At 51.2% G+C, this 11927-nt stretch overlaps 1 protein-coding gene across 1 annotated transcript; it reads left to right on the forward strand.

Annotated features, from left to right (window-relative positions):
• Window positions 1-871: 871 nt before the first annotated feature.
• On the forward strand, window positions 872-11619 carry TUFT1 (tuftelin 1; the record flags this gene model as incomplete). Its single annotated transcript, XM_081810895.1, has 7 exons — window positions 872-985; window positions 4346-4474; window positions 5108-5202; window positions 7491-7596; window positions 8662-8745; window positions 9380-9480; window positions 10028-11619. Coding segments are annotated over 7 exons (696 nt in total), but the record flags the coding sequence as incomplete, so codon positions are not given.
• Between the last annotated feature and the right edge of the window lie 308 nt (window positions 11620-11927).

Genomic DNA, 11927 nt, shown 5'->3' on the forward strand with positions numbered 1-11927 from the left:
GTACCTGTGCGGCAGAGGTGGGGGCAAGACCCCACATGCCAGCTCAGCGCTAACCACCAACCCACCATTGGGTGTGTCTGTAGAGAGACTCGTAACCTCGATGAAGACACCTTTTCTCACATCGAAACAGATTCCTGGAGTCATGGGTGCTTTTGCTCTAAACCTGCCTGTCCATCAGTAACCCTCTACATGCTGATCTCTGTGCTAGATGCAGAGAAGACCAAAAGATGTGCCTTTGGGATGCACCCCTCGTAGTGGGTGTGGCACAGTCCCTGCCCTTGGGGCACTGTAGTCTAAAGGGGAACACGGCCCCTGCTCTCAGAGAACTCTAGTCTGATGGAAGCAGGACCCGCAGGTGAGGATGGGATAAGCATACCTGTTAATCAGTTGATACCTGTATAAAAATAATTGAGTTTGTCCTAAAATCATTCAGCGATTTGAGGCTAGTTGAGTTCCTTAGGATATGAAGAAAGAGTGTGTTCACGTGAATAACTCAGAGCACCTGGGTGCCCAAGACTAACTCTCCCCCTGAGGGATGTGAGGGTGGTCTGGACGAGAGGGCCCAAGTGTGTGTTGCGGGGGACCCTCTCTCTCTCTTTTTTTAATGGTAATTCTTTTTTTAAGATTTTATTTACTTATTTGACAGAAAGAGAGAGCGAGAGAGGGAACACAAGCAGGGGGAGTGGGAGAGGGAAAAGCAGGCTTCCCGCTGAGCAGGGAGCCCGATGCGGGGCTCGATCCCAGGACCTCGGGATCATGACCTGAGCCGAAGGCAGACGCTTAACCGACTGAGCCACCCAGGCGCCCCGAGGGGGACCTTCTCTTATACAAACACAGGGCCTTCCCCTTCTCTTCCCTGCTCTGACTATAGGTAGATGCCTATATAAACGAAGATGTCGAGAGCTTGAGGAAGACCGTGCGGGACCTGCTTGTCAAACTGCAGGAGGCTGAGCGGCAGCACCAGTCCGATCGTGTGGCTTTTGAGGTGAGATTTGGGATTTGAGGAGAAGGTGCCCCAAGGGTTAGGCTGCTGGATATAGGTGCCAGGGACGTAGCATGGACTTCATGTCTTTCTGGCTGTGTGCCATCAACTGGAGAGGCTAGGCTTTGAGGCCTGGGCACTTTCCTCTCTGCTTTTCGCATTCCTGGACATGTATCGTTTTTGCTATTCAAGGCTAGCCCATGGTTTAAAGGTTGGTACTTGGTTTTCTACTGAAGTTGAGTGGTAGTGCTGGTCTGGGATAGCAAGTAACTCAGGGGGCATTACTCTTACCACAGTAAGAATTACTGGGCTCTAGGCACCATGCAGGCAGGGACTGTTGCTGTCAAGGTCACCCTGCATCCCCATGTCTGGCATAACGCCAGATGTAAGGTGGGTACCTCTTAAGTGTGGACTAGTTGAATGGACGGAACAGTGTGGTTGTAGAAGGATCTGTGCCCATGGAGTCAGAGGACTTGAAGTCAAATCTTGATTTTACTATGCAGAGCTTTGTGATCTTGAATGAGTATTTCAATTATTGTTACAAAAGTAATACTAAATTATTATGGAAGATTAAAGAAGTACAAAAGTCTGTAGAGAGTGAAAGCCCCCCCCCCATTAAAAACTGTTTGAGGTCTGCCATACTTTCCAGAAAATTCTTTGTGTATAAAATGAGGTACACTGGGAAAACACTAGGCTTCTGTGTGAGATTGACCATCTGTTGTCTGCTATTGTTCAGCCACATGTAAAGTATTTCTGTGTCATAAATTTGTAATGATAGGATATGCCCTGCCCAGGCATGCCAGGAGCTGGTGGTAGGAAGAAGACTGATGCTTCTCTTCCATGGGACTAAGAGAGAGAATTTTTGAGAGGGATATTGAGGCGGAGGAAGAAGGCACAGGGATAATCAGTTGCCTTTAGAGATGACCAATTATTTGAGCAAGTAATTTAACCTAAGTATCAGTTCCAAATTATGTAAAAATGGGTCATTTTAAGTATATCTTACAAGTGTGGTGTGTGAATTGAGTGAGGTAAGATATGTAAGTATATTTATTACTCTGAAGGATTTTAGAAATATAAGATACCCTATATTTTTCTTAGTGATCAATTTAGTTAAGTGGGTTTTCCTATCCTAAGCAGTTTGGACTTAGCGTGATACTGCGATTAGTTTGGTCTCAGAACAAAGTAGCTGTGTAGTAAAGGAGTTTGCCGCATCTGTTTCAGATTCCACAATTTGGATAATTGGGTTGACGATGTATCATTTTGGTGACTAGCTGTTCCCTACCTTCTTGGTACACAGCAGGAGGAAGGGGCGGTTGAGACTGTAGCACTGACCAGACTCTGAATTTCGGAAAGAAATTTCTACACCGAGAGGCATTATGAAGCACTGGTTGGTTTTGGCCATCCACGGAGGGGTCTGCTCGCTCTGGGTTTCAGTGCTTGGACAAAAGGGTCCAGAATGAAAGCCTAAGGCCAGAAGGTCCCTGACAGCTGTAGTCACCTGCCCACAGTTTCTAAGAAGGGGCTGCCCTTGGTAAGTAGCACCGGCCTGCAATCAGAGGTGCTGTTTCCACTGTTGGGGTAGGTTGGCACGCCCTTTTATGACTAAGAGGTTCCTTTGGAGCATTGCCGACTGGAGCAACAAGGACAGATGTGGCAGAGGAGTATGTTTTTTTCCCTTTGTGATCCCATAGCAGAGTGAGGACAGCCCGTGGCCCATTAACGCTGTGCTCTGAGTACACATCAACCTGGGTGCAGTGTTAGGTACAGAAATGAGAGGTTTTGTTTTTACGTTCCTGTCCATGGGGCTGGCCTGTTCCAGGCTAATATGGGACCTTCGGAGGCTTTTCTTGGTCTTTGCTAATGAATGAGACTCTCTGATCTACTTTTCTGAGCCAGGGGGTAGCAAGGGCAAGATTGTCCATTACCGTGCACACAACCTGCCAGTAAGCATGGGTTTTCTGTTCTCCCAGCAGCAGCCTGCTGTCAGGAAGGGTTCATGGAGAGTCTGCTCTGCACAGGGCTGGTGTGCAGCATGGACGTGTCCCATCACACATCATCCTGTGCTGTGCTTTCTCTTCCCTGATTCTGACTTTGGGAGGAGTCAGACAAACTGGCTTCTTCGGTGTTCTGTTTTCCCAGGGCTGCGTGGACTTTTGAGAGGTCCCGTGGATTCTTTTTCAGTAACTGACTGGGGAGTCAGTGTGGGGTAGCTGGGAAGAACTGAGATGGATGATGAAGGCACTGTGTTCCAGCATTGGCTCTGTTATTCCCTAGCTGTGTACCTTGGGGAGATCAGTTGACCTTTAGTTGCAAAAGGAGAGGATCGGACTAGATGAATACCAATTCCACTCATGACGTTAGCGAGCAGTAACTGTGTGCTAGGTACTGTGCTGAGCTCAAGGCCCCTGTCATGGTACTCAAGGCCCCTGCCAATGGCCCACTGGGGAGCGCACACAAGCGACTGGGCAAAATCCATTTGGTGCTGTAAGAGGGAAGGCCACACAGTGGAAGGACTCCTCACCGGGCATGGAGGCTTCTGGAAGGAAGGGTATCTAAGCTGAGACCTGAAGTTGGCATGTGGGAGGAAGGGAGGCAAGTTCTTCCTTAATTTTTCATTCTACAGTTCTGCTTCTATCCTTCCCAAATTGGCTTATCGTCTTGGAAGTGGAGCAGTTCTTCTGGTACTTAGTAGCCCTTCCAGAGGCCATTTTGGCCTTTATATTGCAGGCTGCAATATTGCTTGATGTGAGGGTGAGGAAGAGTGGGGACACAGAAGGAAGGATGTGGAGATGTGTTCCCCTGGATTCTTTGCATTTGCATTTGTAGGAAAGCCACAGTACTGGGTTAAGCTTGGGTGGCACTGGCCGCCTTGGGGGGATGCTGAAGAAGTCCACCATCTGGAAGGTGCTTCTGGGTTCCAGATGTCACTCTAAAGTAGAGCTTGATCAGGGCGCCTGGGTGGTGCAGTCAGTTAAGTGTCTGACTTGGTTCAGCTCAGGTCATGATGTCAGGGTTGTGAGATTGAGCCCCGTGTCCGGCTCTACACTCAGTGTGAAGTCTGCTTAAGACTTTCTCTCCCTCTCCTTCTGCCCTCCCCACCACCCCCAGCCCTCACACCTTCTCCCTCAAATAAATAAATAAATCTTAAAAAAAAAAATAGAGTAGAACTTGATCAACTATGTGAACCCTGGAAATGGAGATACCTGCTAGTTTCCCAAGTCGTCCTAGAACCGTGAATGGGAAAGAGAGGGGTACCTCCCTTCTCCCATCACTGCGCCCGGGGTCCTGGGTTCTCTCCTAAGGCTTTTATCCACGTTTGCTCTTTCCCCTCCATCCCCTTCACCCATCCCCATCCTGTCTTAGGTCACACTCAGCCGGTACCAGAGAGAAGCAGAACAGAGTCAAGTGGCCCTTCAGAGAGCGGAGGACAGAGTGGAGCAGAAGGAGGCAGATGTGGGAGAGCTCCAGAAGCGCCTGCTAGGCGTGCAGGCGGTAATTGTTGGAGTCCTGCCTTCAGGGCCTAACTCCTGGGCTGGGGGCTGGGGGGGAGGGGGGGCTGGTCCCTGGGACTGACTGAGACCACTGTAGTCTGTTTTTCTGAGCAGCCCCAGAAAAACACACTTCACAGCTTCCTCAGCAAATACCTTTGAGAACCTTTTAGCCTTTAAGGAACAAGAGGTCTTTCTCTCAGCTAAGCTCAGCCCTTGCTAACTAGAGTTGAACCCATTTCCATTTCAGTTGGGTTCTTGTAGAGCTGCCCTTTATGGGCTTTTGAAGTGTGCTTAAAAGAAAAGAGAAAAGACAAGACTGCTCTTAAGGAGCCACTGGGCCTGGTTTCCCGGGAACCGGCAGCCCTAGCCGGCAGGTGGGCCTGGATAATGCAGGGCCAGGCTCTCTGTCCAGATAGCTGGGTGAGGCTGGGAAGTTTCTGTGTGCTGAGGGTGGGAAGGGTTATCCCTGACAGGGGAGGGCGCCCCAGCAAACCAGCTTGGCCTGCTGCAGATTGTTGGCAGATGTCCCAGACCCAGCAGGGGCTGAGCCCCAGCCCTCGGGCCCCTTTCACCCCAAACACGGAAACCCTTGCCACCTCCTTATCCTCGATTTTCTTCCCTTCGGCCCATCCAGGAGCATCAGGCCTTACTGGTGAAGGTTAGGGAAGGGGAAACAGCCCTGGAGGAACTTCGGAGCAAGAACACTGACTGCCAAACGGAACGAGAAAAGTAAGGGCCCTCGTCCCCCGGGAAGCTGGGGTGCAGGGAGGGGAGGGCGGGCCACGCAGCCTGCAGCTCTGTGCGGCCAGGCCTGGGGAGGAAGTTCCAGCTCTGACTCACGGGTGGCTGCTCTGGGTGGGGTCCCGCCCAGGGAGAGACTGTTTGGGAGGCTGCCATCTCTGAGGAGGTCGTTTTCCGTGGAGTAGGAGCCTAAAGAGAAGGCTTGCATGGTGTTGGAGCGAGGTGGGGCGAGAGCTGGTGACGGACCCGCCGCCAGGGCTCGCCGGATGCCCCCGTGGCAGTGTTGCGCTGCACGTTCCTCCCCCAGACACAAGGCCGGCCGTAAAGTGTTTGAGGGTCAGTCAGACAACTTCCTCACAAGTCATGCTTCGAAAAACACAGCGAGCGGCGTCATGAAGAGATTCTCAACTTCCTGTCACCGGAAGCTGCCGCACCTGAGAGCCGGCATCGGCCGCGGCGTGCAGGGGGTCTCTGGGATCCTCTTCCACCCCAAGGTTTTCACGGATGCCGTCTGATCAGAGATCAGAGGCCCTACCAGGGAAACCTGCAGAGCAAAGAGTAGGCCATTTGGGACCGTCAAGATTTGGGAAATTGTTTATGCTGCTGGCTACTAATAAATAAGGCCTCAAATGTAAATCAAAGTTAACAGCAGCATGCTGGGCCTGCCCTCCGTGGTGTAAGTTAGATCTTTTTAAGTTCAACGGACGTCACCTGGAGGGCCTTCTAAGGCATTGCAAGATTAACAGACATGATCCCTTTTTTTTTTAAGACTTTATGTATTTATTTGACAGAGATAGAGCATGAGAGGACACAATCAGGGGGAGCAGCAGAGGGAGAGGGAGAGCAGGCTCCCCGCTGAGCAGAAGGAGCCCGATGTGGGACTCGATCCCAGGACGCTGGGGTCATGAACTGAGCCAAAGGCAGACGCTTAACCGACTGAGCCACTCAGCCGCCCCAACAGACATGATCCTTGCCCCCTTGGACCCTGCAGTCAGTGGGGGGCATCTTCTCTCCTTTGGGATGACCTCAGTCTAGGCATGGGACATGCAGACATTTTATTGTCACCTCCTTTTGGGCTCGACGTCATCACGGAATTGTTTTAAATTACTCAGCACTCCTTCTTTCTCAGCAGTGGTGCTCATGGGCAGGTGGCTGAGAGGAAGCAGCAGGAGAAACAAAAGAAGACCCAGATAATCCAAACCAGAGGCTTGGGAATGGCAGGCGATGGCTATGCACCATAAACGTTAATTTTCTAAATAAAAGGAGACTGAGCAATAGGGCACTGGAGAGCTGAGGGTGGACTCTTAGATTGTTTGAGGCTTAGGGAGGATGTCAGGGCTCAGATTGCATTGTACCCCGCCCCCACCCTCACCGGGAGCACTGCCCTTCCAACAGCGCCTGTCTGCTTCCTCAGGCAGGAGCGGAGAGTGATGGGCACCGGCGGTCCTTCAGAGGTCTGAACTCCTGGAGACCCTGCCCAGTCGCCGGACCTCTGGGGATCTTGGCCCAGTTTGGAAGATGCAGAGGATATAGCAGTGTCTGGGAATCAGGAGACTTAGGAACACACCTGTGTGAAGAGGCTTTAAGGACCCGTAAATCTTATCTCCCTTTGACAGAGTCCTTTCCAACAGCTTGACGGCATTGGGTATTAAACTCCCAGCTCCCACTTGAATCTTTCCAGGAATGAGGAGCTCATCACAGCTGAGGCAGTCCACATTCTGACAGCTTTTTTTTTTTTTTTAAAGATTTTATTTATTTATTTGAGAGAGAATGAGATAGAGAGAGCATGAGACGGGGGAGGGTCAGAGGGAGAAGCAGGCTCCCCGCTGAGCAGGGAGCCCGATGCGGGACTCGATCCATGGACTCCAGGATCATGACCTGAGCCGAAGGCAGTTGCTTAACCAACCGAGCCCCCCAGGCGCCCCATATTCTGACAGCTTTGATGCTGAGAAAGTCTGTCCTGTGTTAGCATAAGGACTGCTTCCCTGGACATCTACCTATTGGTTCTAGTTATACCTTCTAGAGCATTCCAGAATGACTTATCCATTCTTACCTCTCTGAGCTGCAATGTCCTTGTTCAGACTAGCTGATCTCTAGTGAGGCTTCCACTGTGCTGTTCCAAGGTGTCCCGAGCACCTCCGCCCCATGGCAGACCACTGGGGCATCAGGCAGAGGGGATCCAGTTCGTGGAAGCCCCCAAGCCCAAGGTTCTTCCTGTGACTGGGTAGAGAAGGCATCTTTTCCCCTCGCCTCAGCTTTCTGGTCTTAATGCCCAGGGCTGCCAGTCTGGAAAAGGAAGTGGCTGGGTTGCGGGAGAAGATCCACCACTTGGATGACATGCTGAAGAGCCAGCAGCGGAAAGTGCGGCAAATGATAGAGCAGGTAAACAGGGCCCGTGTTACCACGCGTCACCTGCTCGGGAAGTCACCACATGGAGCCCAGCCCTGTTTTCCTGTCAAGTCCATGCTTTTGCCGTTCACTCTCTTGGGGAGCTTGGCTTATATTCCTTATATTAAAACATTTATGGCTACCAATTACTAGGTTTGGGTGATTGGGATTTGCTTTTCTCCCATCTTTCCCCTATGGTTTTAGTCATTTGCCTTTGCTTTCCAATGGGAAAAGAAGGAAAAGGTTAGTCTCTCTTACACTTTGAAGAGTGCTGGTAAATGAATAATGAAGTCACAATAAACTCACTTATCTGTGTGCAGATTATCAACCTTTGTACCTCTCGGCAGATTTTCTGCCTTTCCCCACCTGAGCTTCAGGGTAGCGTACTCAGGATATGGCATTTTGCAGAATTGTCTTGAGAACTTAAAACCCTCTAACTGGGAGGGCATATTTGCTGCATGGTCAGCTCCATGAGTACTAGGATTTTTCTGTTTGGTTCACTGCTATTTCCCAGTGTCTAGAACAGAGCCTGTCACATAGTAAGCACTCAACAAATATTTCTTTTTCTTTTCTTTTCCTTTTTTAGATTTTTATTTATTTATTTGAGAGAGAGAGCATAGGGGAGGGACAGAGGGAGAGGGAGAAGCAGGCTCCCCGCTGAGAAGGGAGCCCCGACGCGGGGATTAATCCCAGGGCCCTGGGATCATGACCCGAGCCAAAGGCAGACGCCCAACCACCTGAGCCACAGGCGCCCCAACAAATATTTCTTGAATGAATAAATAATTTGTATTTCCCAACATCAAATGGAATGGGTTTTGAGCCATCCATGATTTTGGATCATCAGGGTGGTGTTCTCACAACCCCTCCCCTCATGCCTGGGATAACCAAGAGCTCAATATTGACTGAAATGAGGCTTTTCTAGAAAAGCTAAGCAAGTTGTGTAAGAGGTGCAAAAGTCTGCCTTATGTTTCTGCTGGCTCCCCGGCAGCAGGGTGAAGTTCGACAAGTGTGTACTGAGTCATTTCAAAATGAACCCCATTTTCTCCCACATCTTTGTAGCTCCAGAATTCAAAAGCTGTGGTCCAGTCAAAGGACAGCACCATCCAGGAGCTCAAGGAGAAAATCGCCTACCTGGAAGCAGAGGTGTGTGCACTGGGCAGCCCTGGGAAGGGAGCAGGCTCTTGAAGATAGGACTGTACATAGGGAGGTAGAGATTCTGGAGGGCTCTTCGTCCTGTCTGGCTGCTGCTGGGAAGTGAGTATCTGGGAAGATTGTTGACGTGCAGTTCAGTTGAGTCAGTGTTTTCTGAGAACCTTCAGGGAGTTACGGTGGTAAGACCTGTCCCCACTCTAAAGGGGCACATCATCCCTGTGTGAGCCGCGTGCCATGGGCTTAGCAGAGGAAGTGACAGTGGAGCTGGGCTGTGAAGGGGGAGGCGTTCTGTAGGAGGGGTCTTGTCTTCTCCACGGCTAAGGTGATGGCCTCGATCAGCTCACGAGTTCTTCTTGGTCTAATTTCCGCCTTTCCTGAGAGCTGGGGAGGACAGCAGGGAAGGATCAGTGTTGCACACAGTTCTTGAGGGGAGGAGGCAGGAGCGAGAACTGGAGGAAGAGGGTGGTCGGGAGTGGTGAAGATGAGGGGTGGGGGGAGAGGGCAGCCTGGTGGTGGCACGCATGGTAGGGGTGGCGGTGACTGCAGCACAAACAGGTGCAGAGACCAGAATGAGCTAGTTAAATGTCACAAATGGCCAACTCTGACCCCACAACTTGTACTACAGAATTTAGAGATGCATGACCGGATGGAACACCTGATAGAAAAGCAGATCAGTCATGGCCACTTTAGCACCCAGACCTGGACCAAGACTGAGAACCTGGGCAGGTGAGTGGGCGTGCCTGTGCTGGGGCCTGGTGAGAAGTGAGGGAAGAGGGACAGAGCTGTGGGAAGGAAAGCTTTAGTGCTGAGGCAAGGGCAAGGCTCTTTTAAATCCCGCTTATGCTCACAGTCTCTAATCTGACCTGTTCTCCACCTGAACCATTTTCTAACCAGGTCAGAGTAGAGCCTGATAGCACAACGCCAAGGAGGCCCATGAACAGCCTCTGGACACAGATGGGCCCCCTGCAATTGTTTGCAAAAATCATGAAGGTGTAGCAAGTGTGTATTTCTAGAGAGAGGGCCTTTTGTTTCTAAGAGACTCACAAAAAGGTCCCAGACTTTGAAAAAAGTCAAGACTCACAGCTAGACCCGCTTCTCAGTCCCTGTGTTTCCATCACCCCTGCCCCCCAGACAGCGGCATGACCCCCCATATCTTCTCTTCGACGCTGCTGACAGTCAGTGTTTCGAAGTGGACGCGAGGGGGCCGATGCGGGAGGTGGCCGCGTGCGGGGCGGGCAGCAAGCAGCACTCAGTGTTTCCGGCTTTCTTTCAGCGTGAGGATATCCAAGCCCCCCAGCCCTGATAAGCCCCTGCCTCTTATCCGAGTGGTGGAAACATGAGCGGGAGGAGCCGGATGCTGCTCTTGGTGCTACCTGTCGCCTGCGGAGAAGCCCGCCAGCCCCGCAGGCTCTTCGCCCCGACTTCGACTTCCTGGCCACTCCCGGGCTGCACTCAGGGCTGGGCAGTTCACGTGTCCCACTCTTCCCAAACTCCTGTCCCCCGTCTGCTGGGCAGACAGAGGATGAACACCTCCTCTGGACACCGCAGCCCTCTGGAGGACACTAACCGGCCAGCAAGAGCCAGGGCAGTATCCTTATTCCTGTAGTTAGTGTTTTTCTCTGTAGCAGAGCCTCCCTTCTCCTGTAGACTGGAGCTCAGCTGGCCCAGAATCCAGGCCGTCACTGGGTTGGGAGACTCACCCGGCGATGCCAGAGGCACCGCTGTCCACAGCTATGGGAGGGCGGCCTGGGGGAATGAAGTTCCCTCCACAAACACGGCTCAGCTCTTTGCAACACGTTGTTTGTTTTCCCACTCGCTCCGCCCTTAGCCCCTGCTGACCCGGGCCTCCTATGGACAGACACGGCGGCCTGTCATGGCCTGGGCAGAGCCAGCGAGCCTCAGCTTTGACCGGCCAGCCTTGTCTTCCTGGGAGAAGGAAATGTACATTCCGGGAGTAGCTTTTAGTGGAAAGATTCTGTAGGGCCCCAGGTAGTTCCGTGTGACTCCTCTCTGCTGGGAAGCCTCCCGGCATCTCAGGGTTTTCCCCTAAGATGCAGCGCAAGGTACACGTCCGTCTTCTTGACTCAAGAGCCTAAAAACTGTTTTCACAGGGTTACATCAATTTCAGTGAAACTCTCATTGTATTTATTTTGCTAAATTATTGGTGTTTTTCTTTACATCTCACAACGGATTTAATACCAGAGTTTTACAGCCTTCTCTTGTGGTGTTTGGATTTGCTCCGTGCTGGGAAAAATGTGTTCCCACTGGACTTGTTGATTTCAGAAGTAAATCTTTTTCTCTTTTTCTCCTACCTCCTTCTTTCCCTTCCTCCTTCAAACCTGATCTGAACTTCAGGAAGGCAAGCATATTTGCCCTGAGGCTTTGGGGTCTGAGTGTGTGTTGTTTGGGGGGAAGGGGTGATCAGGACTCTCTTGGGTGGGATTGAGTTCTTCTCCTTGATCTCTGCACCCTCTTCTCCACAGTCGGTCTGTTTTTCTGGCTCTGAATGACCCTGACACTCATCGTGTTTTCTTTAGGGCTCTTCCTGCAGCCTCAAGGAGGAGATAAGCATCAGAATGTGGTACTGTAGGGCACAGAAACATTCAAAGTCAACATGGATCAAGTCTTTAGGTTCTACTTGGCTCAAAACCAGAAGCCCGACGTCTGTGTGTTTCTGTGTGTCAGGACTGGGCTGACAGGCCGGTGCTGTCCAGAATGCTGTTCTGGTGTTCCTCATTCACTTTCCTCATTTGTAAAAAGAGGGGTCCGGATGGTCTCCATGGGCCTGTCCAGTTCTGATGTTCTTTCCTGTGGCATAGTCTTTGTATGGCAAACTTAATAAAATATGTTAATGTGTCTCTTTGAGCTGCTGGCCTGTTCCCCTGCCGCCCAACCCCCCCTCACCACCCCCAACTTTCCTGGGAGGATGAAAAAACATGATTTTAATGCCTGTTGAAGATGGGCCCCCTGTTGTCCACATCTGGAAGGTGTGGGTCAGACAGCCCAAACACTAAAGGACTGTGGCATTCAGAGGAGTTAGAATGCCCCTCTTTTTTTTTTTTTTTAAAGATTTTATTTATTTATCTGAGACAGAGAGAATGAGAGAGACAGAGAGCACATGAGAGGGGGGAGGGTCAGAGGGAGAAGCAGGCTCCTCGCCGAGCAGGGAGCCC

The sequence above is a fragment of the Leptonychotes weddellii genome, unplaced genomic scaffold (assembly GCF_054177405.1).
Source record: "Leptonychotes weddellii isolate Sample4059 unplaced genomic scaffold, ASM5417740v2 HiC_scaffold_4217, whole genome shotgun sequence".
NCBI classification, from domain to species: Eukaryota; Metazoa; Chordata; class Mammalia; order Carnivora; family Phocidae; genus Leptonychotes; species Leptonychotes weddellii.